The sequence below is a fragment of the Heteronotia binoei genome, chromosome 21 (assembly GCF_032191835.1).
Source record: "Heteronotia binoei isolate CCM8104 ecotype False Entrance Well chromosome 21, APGP_CSIRO_Hbin_v1, whole genome shotgun sequence".
Lineage (NCBI taxonomy): Eukaryota > Metazoa > Chordata > Lepidosauria > Squamata > Gekkonidae > Heteronotia > Heteronotia binoei.
In genome coordinates, this window is record NC_083243.1 from 94,508,350 (window position 1) to 94,528,642 (window position 20,293).

General features: G+C 45.2%; 1 protein-coding gene across 43 annotated transcripts in view; it reads right to left on the bottom strand.

Moving 5' to 3' along the window:
- The window catches only part of MADD (MAP kinase activating death domain), a 137,271-nt gene that overhangs the window by 109,525 nt on the left and 7,453 nt on the right, over window positions 1-20,293 (bottom strand). For 27 of the 43 annotated variants that reach the window (XM_060261673.1, XM_060261662.1, XM_060261659.1 and 24 more), the window contains exons 7-14: window positions 16,000-16,056; window positions 14,049-14,227; window positions 13,108-13,343; window positions 6,555-6,711; window positions 5,958-6,061; window positions 2,517-2,710; window positions 818-1,098; window positions 117-256 (exon numbers count right to left, since the gene is read on the bottom strand). In XM_060261673.1, the coding sequence (XP_060117656.1) occupies window positions 117-256; window positions 818-1,098; window positions 2,517-2,710; window positions 5,958-6,061; window positions 6,555-6,711; window positions 13,108-13,343; window positions 14,049-14,227; window positions 16,000-16,056 (1,348 nt within the window). The remainder of the gene's footprint in view (window positions 1-116; window positions 257-817; window positions 1,099-2,516; window positions 2,711-5,957; window positions 6,062-6,554; window positions 6,712-13,107; window positions 13,344-14,048; window positions 14,228-15,999; window positions 16,057-20,293) is intronic. The other 16 variants (XM_060261677.1, XM_060261675.1, XM_060261669.1 and 13 more) reach the window with 2 other exon arrangements.

The window sequence follows — 20,293 nt, forward strand, 5'->3', positions numbered from 1 at the left end:
CAGGACTGGATGACCTATAAGGACTCTTCCAATCTATGGTTCTGGTTCTTTTATACTGCTCTCTTCCCATTTCCCCGACCTGCTGTTGTTAATATAAACAAAACAATTATACATACTAGCAAAAGACATAATGCCCCCAAAACCTTCACTGCTATTGTTGGAGACTGTAGAATTTGGGGAACTGGCATGAGAATCCGATTCTGCATCAGAGTCATTGCCCAGCTTTAAGCTGTTGGGACGAAGAAGCATCTGAGGCCTTAAGAAAAAGACACAGATTATATCACCATGTATCCTGCATTCATAATGTGACAATAAGTTGGGAAAGAACCCCCTCCAGGCCCACCCACACAATTCCTTTCTTCATGCATACACTGAAGCAGCACTATCTCCTGTAAACACTTAAATATATATATATATATATATCCCTCCAGATACATTTTTATGCCACCTTTCTGTCCAGTTCAGGGTTCAAGGCAGCAAACAATCCAAACATTAAAAAATATTAAAATACATATACCTCAAACAATAAAAACAAGTCAACAAAACCTTAACACATAGCCACATACAAATAAACAAGGAGGGTCAATAGGGGGGCTGAGGAGGAAGCACCAAACAAAACAGAAATGTTGTCACCCCCTGGTGGAAGACAATGACAGAAGGGAGATGGAGGATTTCCAGGTCATCCATCACAGGGAACCATCATAAGCTGACTAAGAGGAATTTCTGAAGAAATGGGTGGTAAAACACACCATCCAAAGATTAGTAAAATGAACTCCACCACAGCTCATATAGAATGGTGGACATGAAAATCTCTTACTGACTGCCACTGAGGTTCTGATTGAACCTTGGAGTGTAACTTTCTTCTTGTTCATCATCTTCTTCCTCTGTTGGGAACCCATACTGTGGTTCAAAGTATGGATTATCATACTCTCGTTTTTTCACCACTCCATCCACAGTACTCAAACTGATTGCAGGATTCTCACTCTCACGACGATCTACACTGATCTTGGGAAAATTTGGTTGCAAGGGCAAGCTGGAAAGGTGATTTGAAAATCCAGCTACCATCTTCTCCTCCATATCAACTGATTCAGCTGATTCCTGCAAAACAAGTAATTAATTTGATTATAAATAAATATTTTTGTAACAGGTGATGAAGGGCTCAAGGGCCCTAACATTTCAACATTTGTTCTGAGCTCAGACATCTGTCGTTATACTTTCAAGATCACTTTTCTAAATTTTTGTCCTTGTTCCTAGGATTTTACAGACTAATTTATTCCCCTTATTAGTCCAGTCCAAAATCAGCTTTGATAGCATAAGAACATAAGCCAATGGCCCCTAAGCCAAGGACCCACTCTGCATCACACAGTGGCCAAAAACCAGGTACCATCAGGAGGTCCACAAGTGGGGCCAGACTCCAGAAGCCCTTCCATGTTGCCCCCCAAGCACCAAGAATACAGACAATCACTGCCCCAGACAGTGGTTCAGCTATACCTTACAGCTAATAGCCGCTACTCCATATTTTTATCTATTTTTTTAAGCTGTCTATGCTTGTAGCCATCACCACCTCCTGTGCCAATGAATTCCATGTGTTAATTACTTTTTGGGTGAAGAAGTACTTCCTTTTATTCAGTTCTAAATCTACTGCTCATTAATATCATTGACTGCCCACAAGTTCTTGTATTGTGAGACAAGCAGGAAAGTACTTCTTTCTCTACCTTCTCTATCCCATGCATAATTGTGAAAACGTCTATCATGCCACCCTTCAGTTGTTTTTCCAAGCTAAAGAGGCCTAATGTCTTTGAGGTGCAGTGACCAAAACTGTACATAGTATTCCAAATGAGACCACATCATTGATTTATACAGAGGCATAATACTGGCTGATTTGTTTTCAATTCCCTTCCTAATAATCCACAGCATAGCATTTGTCTTTTTTATGCCATCTCATACTGATGGTAGGTAACACACATTTTCAGTGAGTTATCTATTACAACTCTAAGATCTCACTCTCTTGGACCCCATCAATGTGTATTTATAATTAGGATTTTTTTGCTCCAATGTGCGTTACTTTGCACTTGCCCACGCTGAACTTCATTTACCACACTGATGTCCACTCACCCAGCCTCCACAGATCCCTCTGGAGTGCCTCACAATCCACCCTGGTTCTCACCACCCTGATAGTTTTTCATTATAGGAAAGCCTGTCTAAACAAACAATGTTACAAACAGTCATGACCTGTAATGAATGCCAAACTAGTTGGCAACCTTATTCACAGGGATCATTTTGTAGAAAAATAGGTGGTAGAGCTCATCCAGGGATTGTTTTGCAGCTGCACATACTATTCAATACACAAGGAGGTGGAACTCTCAGAGAGGTTCAGGAGCTGTGCTCCTGTGAGCTCCCACTGAATTTGAGGCCTGCTTATTCATATCTCCTACTCAAAGGTGCATTAAACTTATAGCTCCTCCAGGACTTAACTCCTGGTGTCTGAGCTGACGTACAATAGCCCCATTACACACATGATTCACCCCATGGATGACGGTGCTGGGGCTACTACTGGCTGTAGTGCTTGAACTTGAACGGGGCTGGTTATTGTCTTGAGAATTCTCACTATCTGGAGCTTGTTCATCCATATCACCAGCATATTCTTGGAAGTCATCAAATTCTACTTCACTTGCATCACCCAAAGCTGCATGAGTTAGTGGATCCACATCTGTAAATACAATGCATTATTAGATAATATATTGCTTCACTTCACAAGGCCTATCCTAATTTATGATGTATAAATTTAGCAGATGTGCATGTAATTTAACAATAAAGTTGTTTAATTAGAAACAATCAAGGTTAGATGGTGTGTTAAGTTTCCTTGATGACAAACACTACTGTACAACTAGAAACCTCAAGAAAGCCACACAGGAAGAACCAGATTCTCTTCAACAGAGATGATTATAACTGAAGGATAGGATAACAAGTCAGATTCTCCCTGACAGACGTGAAGATGTAAAAATGCCAGACATAACATCTGAAGCCAATGGGGGAGGAAGAAGGGGGAAATCTGGGGAAAATTGCAATATGTATAATGCTTTTTTAAAAATCAAAACTAAAATAGTTTTACTGCTTCAACAGAATCAAATTCATTATTTATAACACTATATATAATTGTACCATCTGGTATATTTATGGAATTTAAATGAAAAAATACCTTAGTTGTCTACAAGCAAAACTGCAAATATACCCGATAATAGAGAGCAGCAAATAGCCTATGCTACCATAGCATATGTATCTTAGCTTTTGCCTTCTGTGGGAAACGTATGTAAATACACAAATTTTGGAGTAAAAAAAAGCAAGTATGTTCTGTCTTTGAACAGTAAAAAGTCTCATACAGTCATAATATGTTTTGCAGTATATTTGTACCAAGTTTTTCATGTATTTTTTTCCTGATCCATCATATCTCTGGGTATTGTTGGTTGCTACTGAAGCAGGAGAAAAATTTACACTTCACTGATACCTGGCTGGATAAGGCAGCCCATTCAGTTTCAATAGTATAAAAGACATACATACCCATTGTATCAACTTGGTTACATATTATATACTATTATCCTACTAGAAATAAGGCCCATTGTGAAGAAAAACACAACGGGCTTTAAAAAAAGGCTCTGGGTGAGTGCCCCCCTTGCTATCTTCCCACCTACACAATTGAAGGCATTCACTCACCCCATCTCAAAGGGTGCTAATCTCTGCCATCTGGAGAGCAGTTGTAATTCTGAAAGTTGGAAATCCTATCTCCTTCCCTTTATCTGTCCCTCTGACTTCAGGTTTCTATCACTTCCTCCCTCCTGGCAGCCTTTATATAGGCAAAGAACAGTTTTTCTTCTCAATGGGGTGGGGGACCAAGGCAGCTTACATCATTCTCCTCTCCCCGCTTTGATCTGCACAACAACTCTGTGAGGTAGATTAGGCCGGAAGTGTGTGAGTGGTCCTAAATCACCCAGTCAGCACTGGACATGCTGGGCTTGCAAAAAAATAATAAAACCTTTGCCGCTTGGAGTGTAATTCTGTGCTTCACATCAGTCCTATTATGCTGGCATTGCCAAAATGGCACTGGGTTCTGCAGAGAGGATATACTAAAAAAATGACAGGATTGCCTATTGGAAACAATGGAGAAGCCTGAAAGCCCATTGGAGATAACGGGAGCCGGGAGTGTCAACTGACTTGCATGGGCTCAGTTTAAATACATCACAGCACAAACAGCTGCAATGAAAATACAAAGCCAACTGTAAATTAATGTTTCTGGGTCCAGACAAACTGGTTTGGGGCTGGAATAACAGGTCCCAGAGTGGAAAGATGACCCCAGAAATAGAATTAGTGCTTTGGGACTGGAATGACAGTCCTCCCAAGTGGAACAACAGTCCACTGGAGTAGCAGAAGTATTCTGGGAGTGAAATGATAGGAGTAGGAGAAGTGCTGGCTTTGCACTGCCAGAGTGGCTCTGGATCTACTGGGCAAATTGCACTGGTTCTGCTGGGTTTTCTAGAGAGAAGCTCTGGGAGAATGCCCCCCATTGTTGCTGTCTTCCCATCCCCCCACCCTTGGTGTCTTCCCACCCCCCATTCTAATATCACCCACCCAAACTGCTTCTTCCTCTTAACTACTCTGCACTCTTGGCATGCCACTATCCCCCTACCCATGACATTCACCCACCCACACCCTTGCTGTTTTCCCCAAACCCCCCAACTCTTGGTATTCACTCACCCCCCATCCTTGCCATCTTCCCACCCACTCAATTGAAGGCATTCACTTCCCCCAACCTTGAGGGGTGCTGATCTCTGCCAACTGGACAGCAGTTTTAATTCTGAGTGATCTTCAGCCATCACATGGAGATTGGCAACAGTGATTCCCCAGGGGGAAATGGCATTGTACCTGTCTGAAATCCCACCCTTTCTCAAACCCCACCCTCTCCAAGCCCCACCCCTTAAATATTCAGGAATTTCTTAAGGAGCTGGCAATCCTATCTCCTTCCCTTTATCTGCTCCTCTGACTTCAGCTTTCCACTGCCTTCCCCTCCCCTGCAGCCTCTATATAAACTGTCTTTCTCCACAGTGGAGGGAAGGGGGAACAAGGTAGCTTACATTATTCTTCTCTCACAACCCCATGAGGCAGGTTAGGCTGGAAGTCTGTGACTGGTTCAAAATCACTGAGTCGGCTCCCACAGCAAGAACCTGGGTCTGGCAGGCCCCACTCTGAAGCCCTGACTCCTCTGCCCTCCTCAGACTCCACCACAGAACCCGGAACTGGCAGCCACAGTCAGGACTGGCACCAATGAGTTCTGCCTCAGAGGGCTGTAGTGAGACCTTTCAGACCAACAGTCTCTCTCGAACAATGTTGTTGGCCTTAAGCACAGGACTTCAATTCCTCTCTCTCTCTCTCTGTGTGTATTTGGTCTGTTGGCACAGGACACCACTTTGTCCCCTTTCCAAAGGGGTTCTCAGCCAATCAAAAGAAGCCTTTCTCTGGCTTGTCTCCTGCCTTCTCCCTTCCTCAGTCATTCTTGGTTAGGGCTTCTTTCTGTGCTGTATGAATCAGTGCAACAGGCGGCTCAGCCAATGGGAGAGCAGGGAGAGTCAATAACTGCCAGAACTAAGGTTGGTTGCATTTCACTGAAAGAATCAGCTTTGCTGGCTAACAATAGCCACTTGGGTGGGAGAGAGTGCAGCCTGAACCACTGGCATGCAAGTACTCTTGATTGATAGTTTGATGGGCCAAAGACTGATGCAGTGCAGTCCCACCCAGACCCACCCAATGAGGGAACCGGGATTTCCCAATATGAAACCGGTTTTATGTCTATAGATGTGTAACTCTGCCACACAATAGATAAACAAATAGCTTAAAGACATTCATTTGCATAACCTCAATTAAATCAAGCTAAAACATATATGTAGAGTAATAAAACTGTTACTCACTTGGAGTATCACCATTTATGTCACATTTCATCATTTCACTAACAAAGTCACCAAGGGATGAGTATGAAGAGCTGGAATCATCATAGTCCACACTGTCGCTGCCACTATTGAAAAAAGAAGAATACAAGGAAAGAATCAGAAGCAGTGGGAAAACAGTGCAGTTATTATACTGGATGAAATAATGTGGACAATAAGTCAACAACCATAGCGAAGCATTCTGGTTGAGGGTCAATTCACTTATCACAAAGTCTTCATGTTCAGTCCACCACAGGGTTGCCACAAGGACTACTGATTAGATGTGTTCTGAAACTGTCCCCATTGGGAACTTAATTCCAAGACATACAGTATATGGACCCAATTCAAACTGGGACAGTGGTGTTAAAGAAAACCATTTTCTCTATCTGAAATGGCTCTGGGGAGCTGCTCTTTGCCCTGTTGGGGCTATCAACAGTTAGCACAAGTATTCTGACAAAATGTAGTTAAAGAAAGTGGAAACCAAAGAATCCACTGAGAAGCAGGTTATAGCAGCAGAAAAGCGCCAACAGATTTACAAATGACATTAAGGACCAGCTACTCAACACTATCTTCCACACTAACCTATCATCAGTAGGATCAGAATCTGTTTCTCTCTCTATTGGGACACTGAGTGCTTCAGCTAGCTGAGAATTGCTATCATAGACACGATAATGGATTGGCTGCAGTTGGTGAGCATACCACTTCGGCTTATCACCAATCAGAGCAGGGTCAAACATATCTGTAGAAAAAAACAAAAAAATAAGAAAGTTAAATTAATTTTATTTGCTTTACACATGAACACACATTAAGCTGCCTTATACTGAACAGCCATTTGATCCATCAAGGTCAGTACTGCCTACTGTCAAAGGGCCTTGCCATTTTCTATTTTTGGTATGTTGGATATATGAGGGGGGATGCACTGTGCCTACTTTGCCTGGGCTTTGCGCTGTCCATTGTAACATACCTATCCATTTCAGCCCTGCAGAAGGGAGTAAATCCATGTCTCAAGGACACTTTTATCTCTTCTCAGAGACAGCTCAGCTGCCAAATGTTTAGTGAGACAAAGATGTTGGTTGGAACCAATTTTTATCACTTTATGTGGGCTTTTTGCACTGTATTTTTGGCAGGCTGCATAATGGCCCTAGATAAGGTATGAAGAACTAGTCACCCCAAAGGTGAACCAGTTCTGACACAGACTTGTGCTGCTACTGTTCCTCTGTATCAACAAAGCCAGCTTTCTGACTACACTGGAAGTCTTCTTTACTTAAGGATAGTCCCAGAGCTGGCATAGTGTCAGAACTGCTTATCGGGATGTACCTGATCTCAGGCTGCTCCGGCACCATGAGCAACCAAGCACCTAATAACGGGACTGACCCGAAAACTCCAAAGAAGGAGAAGATCAAACCCCTCCTCAAACTGAGAGCCATACTGAGGGCACCTTGGCACGTAGTGGACCCTCGGTAAGGCTACGGGAGGGGAACTCCTTTGAGAGAAGAGCACCTATTCATCACCACTGGGTCTGGCAGCCACGGAAGTCGACTGAGATCGCCATCATTTGGCACTACTGGCGGAGAAATATTGATCAGCTGCCACAAGGAGCAGTGCAAGGGGACATAGGCACAACTGAGGAGGAGGAGGAAGAGCCACAACCCCAAGAAGAAGACAAGGGGGTCATAGGTGGAGAAGGCCCTGACGAGCAAGATCCAATGGAGGTGGTGATGAGGCTATTATGAATGGAGATGTGGGACCTGGCCCTTCATCCTCAAGATGAGGGCCATGGGGGACCACATGTTCCAGGAGGCCTGGCAGCAGATGGCAGCGTTGAACAACCCCCTGCATCCAGTGGGGCAACCTAATAGGCAACAACCCCCTCCTCCTCCTGGTCCAATCTCTGCTCCTATTCCCCAAAGACTTCACAAACCACCGGGTAGCCATGGTTTAGAGGCCAAGTTCAATGACGATCCAGAAAAGCTGGAATACCTTGTGATCCAAGCTAACAGCTATCTACAGGAATGGGGCTACCCAGTGGCGTAGGGAGGGGGGGCGGGTCGCCCCAGGTCTGGGGGGTCCCCGCATTGGCAAGGGGGGCCCCCAAACAATGGCCGTGTTGCTGCGCTGCGAGGGGGGGAGAAAAAGAATGGAGGCCCCGGACAGCGAGGGGGAGCGCGCGCGCACGGCGGAGGAAGGGGGTGTGGCGGGGAGGGGCGCGCGCGCACGTGGGGGCTCCTCGTTCCCTTCCCTTCCCCCCTCCTCAATCGGGCTGAAAGCGCGGGAAAGGCACGTCGCTTTTTCTCCTCCCTCGCCTCAGAAGGCGCACGTGGGCACCAGCCTCCTTCTCGGGCATCTCCCGCGGAGGGGGGAGGGGAGTGGACGGCAACCGCCGGCCTGACTGGCTGACTGACTGACTGGGGTCAGGCGGCCGTGTGCGGGATTTCTCGGAGCTCTGAGTAAGGGGGGGGGACTCTCCATGGAGGGAGGAGGAGAAGGGGAGTTTGCATTCCTCCTTCTTTGCTTGGAGGGCCCAGGGAAGCCCCAGGTCTGGGGGGTCCCCGCATTGGCAAGGGGGGCCCCCAAACAATGGCCGTGTTGCTGCGCTGCGAGGGGGGGAGAAAAAGAATGGAGGCCCCGGACAGCGAGGGGGAGCGCGCGCGCACGGCGGAGGAAGGGGGTGTGGCGGGGAGGGGCGCGCGCGCACGTGGGGGCTCCTCGTTCCCTTCCCTTCCCCCCTCCTCAATCGGGCTGAAAGCGCGGGAAAGGCACGTCGCTTTTTCTCCTCCCTCGCCTCAGAAGGCGCACGTGGGCACCAGCCTCCTTCTCGGGCATCTCCCGCGGAGGGGGGAGGGGAGTGGACGGCAACCGCCGGCCTGACTGGCTGACTGACTGACTGGGGTCAGGCGGCCGTGTGCGGGATTTCTCGGAGCTCTGAGTAAGGGGGGGGGACTCTCCATGGAGGGAGGAGGAGAAGGGGAGTTTGCATTCCTCCTTCTTTGCTTGGAGGGCCCAGGGAAGCCCAGCCTAGTTTCCTTTGGGTGGGGGATTTGGGTTTGCCCCTCCCCTTCCCCTTTTGCTGCAGCTTCTTTGCAGCATTTGGGCACCGCTGGGGGTGCGCTTCTTGCAGGATCTGGGCTGGAGACGGAGGTTCCCAGGATGGAGGAGAGTTTGCATTCCACCTCCTTGGCTGGGAGGGCCCAGAGAAGGCCAGCCTAGTTTTCTTGGGGGGGGGGATTTGGGTTTGCCCCTCCCACTTTTGCTGGCGCTTCCTTGCACCCTTTGGGCACCGCTGGGGGTGCGCTTTTTGCAGGGCCTGAGCTGCAGACCCGGGAAGGGGGGGGGGGTCCCACGAGTGGAGGAGAGAGGAGAGTTTGCATTCCACCTCCTGGGCTGGGAAGACCCAGGGAAGCCCAGCCTAGATTTCTTGGGGGTGGGATTTGGGTTCCCTTTGCCCCTTTGCTGGTGCTTCCTTGCAGCTTTTGGGCACCCCTGGGGGTGCCCCGGGGGGCTGGGAAAGGTAGGGGGCGTCCAGGGGAAGGATGGGGGGTGGGCTGCTGCGGGATGCGTGCCCTGATTGGGACAGGGTTGCCAACCTCCAGGGAGGCCTCCGACAACAGTTACAGACAGCAGAGTTCAGCAGAAAGGAAAGGGCGGCTTTAGAGGTTGGCTGGGGGGGACTCAAGGTGCATCGATATCCCTACTAGCAATGTTCCCTCTAAGCTTCAGAGTCTTGTGAGCAAAAATTCAACTTTGTGAGCCCCTGCATAAGTGATTGTGCTCTGGGGACATTTTTCCTGAGCTAAGACAAAAATGTGTGAGGTGGAGGCGAAAAATCCGTGAGCTCGCTCATGCTAACTCCTTCCTTGGAGGTTTTTCAACAGAGGCTGGATGGCCCTCTGACAGCAATGGAGATCCTGTGAATTTCGGGGGAGGTGTTTGTGAGTTTCCTGCATTGTGCAGGGGGTTGGACTAGATGACCCTGGAGCTCCCTTCCAACTCTAGGATTCCTGACCGTTAGAGCGGCTCCTCAGAGGAACAGGCTTCCTTCTTGGGAGGTGGTGGGCTCTCCTTCCTTGGAGGTTTTTAAACAGGGGCTAGATGGCCATCTGACAGCAATGGAGATCCTGTGAATTTAGGGGGAGGTGTTGTGAGTTTCCTGCATTGTGCAGGGGGTTGGACTAGATGACCCTAGAGGTCCCTTCCAACTCTAGGATTCTAGGTTTTTAAGCTGAGGCTAGATGGCCATCTGACAGCAATGAGGATCCTGTGAATTTAGGGGGAGGTGTTTGTGAGTTTCCTGCATTGTGCAGGGGGTTGGACTAGATGACCCTGGAGATCCCTTCCAACTCTATGATTCTATGACCGCCAGAGGTCCCTTCCAACTCTATGATTCTAACTCAGCTTAGAAGGAACACTGCCTACTAGTGCCGACCCGTTCCCCAAACCCCATCCTTCCCAAAGCTCCAGCCCCCAAAGTTTCAGGATTTACCCTAACTGGAGGTGGCAACCCCAGCAGAGAGAGGAGGTCTTCAGAAGGGCCCTGAGAAGACTGGGGGTGAGGTGGGGGAATAGTTAAGCTTTGACAACTCTGGAAGAAGGTCTGACTTCCAGCATGACTCTTTTCGGTCCACCTTCTGTGTTATTCTTCGATGTCCAGAGAGCCCTCGTGGGAGCATTCCCAGAGAAGGCCTTTCAGAGCTCATCCTGCTGAAATCGACTCCAGTGGCAAATTGGAGGCTGAGGGAATTTTGGTGCATAGATGGGTTGCCCAGTTAGTCTGTCTGTAGCAGGAGAAATAAGAGCCCCGTGGCACAGAGTGGTAAAGCTGCAGTACTGCAGTCAGAGCCCTCTGCTCACGACCTGAGTTCGATCCCAGCGGAAGCTGGTTCAGGTAGCCGGCTCCAGGTTGACTCAGCCTTCCATCCTTCCGAGGTAGGTCAAAGGAGTCCCCAGCTTGCTGGTGGGAAAGCGTAGATGTCTGGGGAAGGCAGTGGCAAACCACCCTGTAAAAAGTCTGCCGTGAAAACCTTGTGAAAGCAACATCACCCCAGAGTCAGAAACGACTGGTGCTTGCACAGGGGACTACCTTTACCTTTACTAGCAGGAGAAATGAGTCAGAGTCCAGCAGCAGCAGCTTAAAGACTAACTTGGTGCTTGGTGGGGGGGCGCGGTGGGAGTGCTTCTAGCCCCATTGATGGACCTCCTGATGGCACCTGGTTTTATGGCCACTGGGTGACAGAGTGTTGGACTGGATGGGCCACTGGCCTGATCCAACAGGGCTTCTCTTATGTTCTTAAGTGACACAGAGTGTTGGACTGGATGGGCCATTGGCCTGATCCAACATGGCTTCTCTTATGTGACACAGAGTGTTGGACTGGATGGGCCATTGGCCTGATCCAACAAGGCTTCTCTTATGTTCTTATGTGACACAGAGTGTTGGACTGCAGGGCCCAATGGCCTGATCCAACATGGCTTCTCTTATGTTCTTATATGTGACACAGAGTTTTGGACTGGATGGCCCATTGGCCTGATCCAACATGGCTTCTGTTATGTTCTTACGTGACACAGAGTGTTGGACTGGAGGGGTCACCAGCCTGATCCAACATGGCTTCTCTGATGTTCTTATGTGACACAGAGTGTTGGACTGGATGGGCCATTGGCCTGATCCAACAGGGCTTCTCTTATGTTCTTATGCCCCACCTGCCTCCCTTGGGCCCTCTGGGACACTCCAGTAAGGGAACAACAACTGTGGGGGTTCAGCGTTCAGGGAACAATGCAAGAAATTACACTGACCAATAGGCCATCAACCAAGTACTCATTACAGACATCTCTGTGCTACCCAATAAACTGCAAACATATACTGTATTATTATATTATAGTATATAATATCATAAACGGCCTGTTGTCAAAGACCGAGTATGGAACAGTACAGACTGTAAGCGTACATAAACAATGCTCCAGACTATGGGTGTTTCTTCCCTTAAAAAGTTCAATAGCAGTATACAAATGGGCAATCTCAGTTAAAGACCCTAACTCATGGGAGTCGGCGCCCATACAGAATTCAACAATGATTCTCTATAACCTTCGCATTTCTCATCTCAGAGGTTCCTGACCCATCTTCCATCAGTATGCCTGTTTTTGTTTTCCTTGTTTTTCTTGTAAGCTTGCTTAATATAGAAGTCCCACAAGTTCAGGGCACAAGGGGAACAGCTGGGCCAGCAGGCTGCTTGTGGCATTTCTCCCTGTCACATGGTGTGGTGGGGTAATCAGGTTATCAATCACATGACCTAGATCGCACCAGCAGTGCCATCTTGGGGGGGGGGTGCCGCCCCCAAAGTGACACCACTTCCTGTTCCCCCCCACACACAAGTGGTGGCCGTTTTGGGGAAGTTACATCACTTCCTGTTTCCAGCAGGGCTCCCTCGCAAGTGGTGGCCATCTTGCGGAAGTGACATCACCGGAAGTGACATCATATCCTGTTTCTGGAGGCGTGCACACACATGGGGGGGGCCACATAAATCTTGGGCCCTGGGCCCCCAAAGCCCTAGCTACGCCACTGGGGCTACCTGTTCCCTTCAGAAGCAAGTCAAGTGAACTTCCTGGGTTCAAAACTTGAGGGGGCAGCTTTTTCACAGAAAAGGCAAATAAAACTTTAAGGAAAAAATCAGAATTCACTGAGACATTTTAAGGCAAGGGTCCCCAACCTTTTGGAGCCTGCAGACACCTTTTGCATTTTGATTCAATGTGGTAGATGCAGCCACAAAACGGCTGCCGCAGCAGGCAGGCCAGCCACAAAATGGTTGCTGCAGCCTACCTTTAGTCACACAGCAAGATTTTTAAAAATCTGCACAGTAGATCTAGTCTCCAATGGCCAATCACAAGTCTTGCTGGACAAAATCCAACTTGGTCCTGTTCATTTCCTGAAAACACCTGGCATTAGGCACCAGGAAAGATGTCATTGAGAGCCATGGTGCTCACAGGCAACATTTTGGGGACCCCTGTGTTAGGGGCTTTCTGAAGAAACTTCACTGGAAAAAGTTCTTCACAGAACAGACAGATTTAGGAAATGACTGGGTGGGTACTTTCTCTGTACTGCTTCTGTATTAGAAGAAAAAGGAATGTAAGACACAAGATCAGGACTTACTGTTGTGGATTCTTTGGAAAGCATAATTAGTTGGGTTGAGTGACCATTCTCCAAAGTATTCCACTGCCTGCGTCTTGGACAGTTTATCTGCAAAGGGTGTCTGCTTTGGCCGTGAGGCCAAGAAGGAATTAGCCTGAAAGGCAACCACTGGCCGGGGAAAGAGGCGAAGCGTGCGGGTATGCATCTGGAATCCTTGTAAAACATTTGGAGAATTGAAGAATCTCACCATAGCAACTCTAAAAAAAAAAAAAAAAGTGTAATATCTCCAGCACCAGTGAAAGATAGAACATTTATATGTTATGGGGAAAACTCCAAGGAAATTAGACCAGTATATATAGTTCTGTGTCCTCCCTCTCATTTTCTCTCATAAAATCCTATAAAACAAATTAGGCTAAGAGAGCATGATTGGTATAAGTTATTCAAGGAGCTGCACCAGTCTCCTTGATTCTAGAGAAACATTCTAATCACTACATCACACTGGTATCACCAATATGGGAGATTTTGTCCATTTATTGTAATCACTGTGAAACTGATTTCAGTCTCGAGCACGTTTCACGGACATACGTTATATGGGAAATCAAAGGAATTTTTGTGCCACTGCTACACTGGGATCAAAGGATCACTCTCCATGCTTTTTTAAAAGGACGAATAGTTCCAGCTTAAATTTCTATTCTAGTGCTCTGAGGGAATCATTTTTTACATCACTGCCCAAAAATTTCTACATTCATACAGAGAGTGACTTAATCTTGCCTTTTATAACCATGCAACCTCAATTACAGGCAGGCAGTAATGGGTAATAAAGCACAGAACCCCTCTATTAATATATATATATAATTTCATAATAAGCACTGTTATGTTATTTCAAATGGAAAATAATATTTATCATATACCTCTGGACAGAATTATTGGAGGGCTGGCCAAACGATATTGTTCAGACTTACCTTGTGGCCACATCCACTGAATCTACATCATTGCCATAAATCAGGGGGTTGAATTCTGTAGAAGGTGTGGATTGCAGGTCATTCTGAGATCTTCCCATTAGCAGTGGGATCTCTTGGCTTTCATGAAACTTCTCTAAGTTAAGAATGGGCTGGGTATTCAAACTCATGCTGGCCAAAGCCTGGAGAGCAACAGGTCACATGCATAATAAACACAAATGACAATGAAACACTGCCTTGCCTCATGAACCAGCACAAGCCATGTTCCAGATTCCAGTTCCTTGGAATCCACTGGCACCTTTTTCAGCTCTTACATGCGAACAAGAATCAACTTCATATGCTCTTGGCCCTTAGTTTGATAGACTATTCCACCATTCCTCACAGGTGTGTTAACCGCTCAAGGAAAAGGTGCACAGATTACTGTAAATGTATATTTCAAAAAAAGAAATGTGCAGCCCAGGGGATATTCACCAGATCATTTAATGCACATCAGAAACACCTCAGCATTCTTTGTCTACTGCTTTAGTATATTTTTAATCCACTTTTCTTCCTGACAGGGACAAAAAGTGGCTCACAAAAATACTATTTTAAACAAATTTACATAAACATGGTATAAAACACAGCAAGAGACAAAAAAAAGTAGATCAAGCATCCAGATTCATGCCCACCAGGTTCATTGTTCTGGATAAGGCTATAGACCGTAATTCATGGTCTAAGAGCCAAAGTCCAAGCGCTCTTATGCTCCTGACCTTCAGCTCATAGCCTTGGCCATGCTCAGGCTAAATTCCTGCAGTAGGAGAGGCAGAAACAGTCTGCCTAGATGTTTCAAGCTGGTAGCTATTTTCCTCAGTCCCAGTTCTTGTTGAACATCTAGGTTTGAATTTAAAGAGTTCTGAAGCACACATGAGTTTTTCTGTGTATACAACAAGCCTCTTCAAATTTCTCTCCCTCTCAGTTGCCCATGCTTGACTCTGAGGCTAACAAGTGCAATAAGCTGCTTTGGAGCAAGGAGCTTCACAACCATAGTCACACCTGTGGAGCTTCTCACATGCTGCTGTGGACCTTAAGTCAAATTGGTGTCAGTCCATTCTTAGTTCAAGAAGCAGAACAACATAAGCATTATAAGGCTGAAAGGTTACTCTCAGCAACAGATGAAAAAGATATGTATTTCTATAACTGACATGGGAACCAATCTCCCTGTAATCCTCTTTGCTAGATCATAACACAGATGTCTAGGTGTGCAGATGAGTTACGTTGTATAAGGTCACAGCTGAAAAGAACTAGACTCCAAGAAAACTAATTTGCAGCAACTGCATGTGAGATCAGTTGCCCGGCTACCTTTCACAAGATTGCTGTCTCCATGTGGCAGCCAGCTTGACTGTCTCCCATATCCAGTACTTTGATAACTATCTTTCTAATAGTAGGATCCTAAATGGAGTTATACTGTTCTAAGCAAACTGACTTCTATGGGCTTAGAAAGGTACAACTCTGTTTAAGCTTGCACTGCAATTGAAACAACAGGTACATGTCAATGTGCTCTATCACAGCAGGCAAGTCCAGATTCCTGGGGGAGGGCACCATTTTCAACAGTTATACTTCCATCAGTTCTATCACCTTTGCCCTCTCATACAGCAGAGTTGGCACTTTCACTAACTTAACATCCCACAGCCTGCAAATTTCTCCCCAATCATGCATTTAAGGCCTAAAAGCCTAGTTTCCACATGTTACATATAATTTCACAGGTCTAATCACATTCTATCCTTACTCTTGTATATACTTAACAGTTGCAGCCCTCCCCGAGACCTTTTCCACAGGTCTCCCCTATCAACAGTCTCTCCCACAACTGTCTTTCTCTAAACTTCCCTCTGATCATTTCCAAAAGCCAATAAATAAAAACAGATTTAAAAAATAATCCAATGGAAACTTGAGAGGGGGAAAAGTAAAATAAAGACACCTTTTTGTCAGGCGTGAGCAGCTGTTGCTGAGTGATTGCAGTCATGCTAACCAGACACTGGAGGCAAGATGGAAGATCACATGACAACATCAGTGGATAGAGCCAAGACGAACACATGACCACAGAGAGACAGATGGAGAAAAACTATTACTACTAAATACCACAGATGAGAAAGAAAACAAAAAGGGACCATAAATAGGCACAGTTCCTGAGGGAGACCAGACTGCTGCACCCCCACACATCTGTTCCCAGCCACTTTTCAACTTCTAAAAAGTAGACAAGCCACTTGTTGGCAGATATTTCCAATAACACATTAAAGTCTAAAGCTCTGGATGCACAGTGAAGAGCCCATTAGAATTTTCTGTAATTAATTATGAATTCATCCATAATACTCTTGCCAAGATTTTACCATTGCTACTACCACCACCATTTTTTCCATCTTTCCCATTTCTCCTTTTTCTCTCCAGTAAATAAGATTTCATGGTTTGCATTACTAAATGAAAGAAAAAACAACAACCCATGCTTAGTTCTGTTTCCAATGACCAAATGTGTGGGAGTTTTGCTGAACACCCCCTTAAACTGTGGAGAGAAAAGCAAACCAAGTCTAAAAGAGGAGCTGTAGTTTCTACTGTAAGGTCAATGGCTGTTTACTGCGGATGTATATAAGAGGGAATTAATAGTTAAATATACAGTTCTGCTTTTCTAAGAAGACAGAAAGAGCAGTTACTTTGTGATTACTACAACACTTTACCTTTAAATACTGCATGCAACATGCAAGGAGGAGGAACAGGTGGAGAGAAGTAGAGAACAGAAATTGAGACATAAACCTAATTTTGACAAGCTCAATCAACTGGACTCCAAAACAATAAAACTTAATATGACTACAGAGAGAGAAATGTGAACCTCATAGGTAGCAATATGAAAATGGGGGGGAATGGTAAAAAAAGGCATACAAGTCAAGTGAAAATCCAAAAACTCCATGAGGATTGTAAAGAGAAAGAACTTTGCACAGATATTAGGAATAAAGGTTAATTCAGATGACAATTTTGACCTGATGGAGACCAGACTGCTGCACCCCCACACATCTGTTCCCAGCCACTTTTCAACTTCTAAAAAGTAGACAAGCCACTTGTTGGCAGATATTTCCAATAACACATTAAAGTCTAAAGCTCTGGATGCACAGTGAAGAGCCCATTAGAATTTTGTATGGTAACCAATATTGTCAGTGCTCTGACATGTTTCATATGAAGAACATGACTTATCACATCTGAAACCATTTTAAATGGGTTGAGAAATAAAATAGTAAACTACAATCCAACACCATTTGGAGTGTGCACTCAAAGCTGCTTACTATGCAAAAAACAAAACTAAACCCAAACTAACAAACCAGCAACTGACAGTAATTTCACTGCTAAAGAACCTCACAAAAGGGCCATATGAACATCCCATATCAAACTACAAACTGCAATAAATGCAGTAACTCCAAGTATAATACATAATGCCCATTGATGTTCTGTATTCACTAAGCATGCTCATAAATGTCCAGGGGACTTCATTTCTATTTTAAATGTGTAGAAGGTGAGCACTGTAAATTACTCAGAAGTTATTACCCCACAAAACTGTTTTAAGCTTGCCTGTCCACACATAGCTATACTATATGGCTATGACCCAAGAGCTGCCTGAAAGAAAAGAAAAAACCTACCAGCTTTCTTAAAAAACCAAACAAACCTTCAAAGAATTGTTAATTCTCACAGCTGACTAGGCAAAAGGCTATTTACGATTCAATGTCTCCAAATTTTTGTGAAATTCCGCAAAATTTGAGGGACTCTGAGTCCCTTTAAATCCCTGCCTTCTGAACAGCTGAAACTGAGGAAGAAAGAGCGATGTCATATAATCAATTGCTAAAGATTCAAGGTGAGAAAGTTGAATTAAAGTCTGCAGAAGAGCTAAGTAATAAATATGACTGGTTTCAAATGCAACAAATAAAAAGTCTTATGGAAAAAGATATTAAGTGATGGAATTAGACGTGAGCAAACAGAACTGGAAAGGGTTCTGCTTGGAGACAATGAAAAATTAATATCGAAAGTATATAAATTATTATTGAAATGGTCTACAGAAGAGGAAGTAGTAAAATCTCAAATGGTAAAATGGGCAATCAATGTGAATAGAGAAATTCAAATGGACACTTGGGAGTACCTTTGGAAGAACTCGATGAAGATATCAACATGTCAGAATATTAAGGAGAACTGTTTTAAAATGATGTATAGGTGGTATATGACTCCGAAGAAATTGGCAAAGATGAGTAAAAAGATGTCGGATAGTTGTTGGAAATGTAAACATCATGAGGGTTCTTTTTTTCATATGTGGTGGACTTGTGAAAAAGCGAAAAAGTTTTGGCGGATGATACAACAAGAAATCTCTAAAATTTTGGGCTATGACTTTAAGAAAGTTGCAGAGACTTTTCTGCTAGGATTACAAATAGAAACATTTCCAAAAGAAGACAGGACTTTAATTTGGTATTTGCTCTCAGCTGCTAGGACATTGTATGTGCAGTTGTGGAAGCAAGAAAAAATACCAGAGAAATGGGACTGGATTGTGAAAGTTTTATCGTGGAGTGAGATGGATAAATTAACAAGAACTTTAAGAGACTGTGATTTGGATGTATTTAAAAAGGAGTGGAAGAAATTTAAAAGATATATAGAGCAAGAGTAGAATGTAAAAAAACATTGGACAATTTTTTAACATGAATGAGAAGAAAAAGATAATGAACTTTGATTGGTTAGGGGTACCTTTACAATTGAATTTAAATATATAACTTCGGGGGAAGTCTAGTAACGGAGGGAGGGGGAATAGAAAATATCATATGGGTTAGAGATAGTAAGGATATAATTAAACATTGTAACCATACATTATCAATAAATTGTTAAAACGAAAATCCCTGCCTTCTGCTCCAGGAGAAAGCCACAAAAACAGCTGAGCAGCTGGCGTTCCCTACCACTCAGCTGCTTCAGGCTTTCTGGTGCAGTCCCTTTAAAGTTTAAATAGCTCCATGCTGCTCAGCTGTTTAAAGTGTCAGCTAGCCCCTGGGGGTCACTGCCCACGAAAGCCCCTTTAAACAGCTGAGAGGCACGGAGCAAACTGCTCCGTGCCTCTCAGCTGTTTAAAGGGGCTTTCTTGGACAATCAGGCCTGGGACTTACTGCCCAAGAAATCTCCTTTAAACAACTAAGCCACATGAAGAAAATTGCTGAGCCCTGGGCAGCTCAGCTGTTTAAAGGGGGTTTCTTGGGTTCAGCTTTGAGCCATTTAAATCAAACAGTTCAGTGGTGCTCCACTGCTCAGCTGTTTGGTTTAAATGGATTGGACATATTTAAACTTCTGCTTTCTACTCCCTGCAGAAATTGGTGGGGAACAGAAGGTGGAGGTCATGAACCCATACAAACCGATTTGGTTTGCAAATCAACCTTCTAGTTTGTATAGGTTCATGGTTCAGCCACAAACCACGAAACAAACCACAAAAATGCAGGTCACGCCCATCCCTAACATACATACCTTCCCCAAGAACAATGAAAAAAGTATCTAAAAATGTCAATGAACTATCAATTTATTTAATCGGTTTTATTTATTACTAGGAGTAAGGCCTGTTGTAAAGAAGATTACAACAGGCTTTAGAAAGAGGCTCTGGGTGAGCGCACTCACACCCTTGCTTTCTTCCCACCCACCTAAGTGAAGGCATTCACTCCACCCCCCTCAAGGGGTGCTGATCTCTGCCATCTGGAGAGCAGTTGTAATTCTGAGTGATCTCCAGCCCTCACCTGGAGATTGGCAGCAGTGGTTCCCCAGGAGGCAATGGCTGGTTTGGAGGGTGGAGTGTATGGCATTGTACCTGTCTGAGGTCCCACCCCTCCTCAAACTCACTGTCTCCAGGTTCCACTCCTCAAATCTCCAGGAATTTCCCAACCTAGAGTTGGCAACTGCTAAGTCACACTGGCTGTCATCAGGGGGCTGCTGCTCAACAGCAGCCATGCCTAGTTAAGTCATGTCAGTAAGGTGGCATCAAGTCACCCAGAGGGTGCTGCCAGGCGTAGGGTAGCCAACCTTCAGGTGGAGCCTGAAGATCTCCTGGGATCACAACTGAACTCCAAACAACAGATCTTTCTTCCCATCCTGGGAGAAAATAACTGCTTTGTAGGGTAGATTCTGTGGCATTATATTTAACTGCGGACTCTCCTTTTACTGCCTAGCAACAACTTCTGGCTAGCAGCTTCCCCAGTGGCCTAATCCTTGTCTGTCCT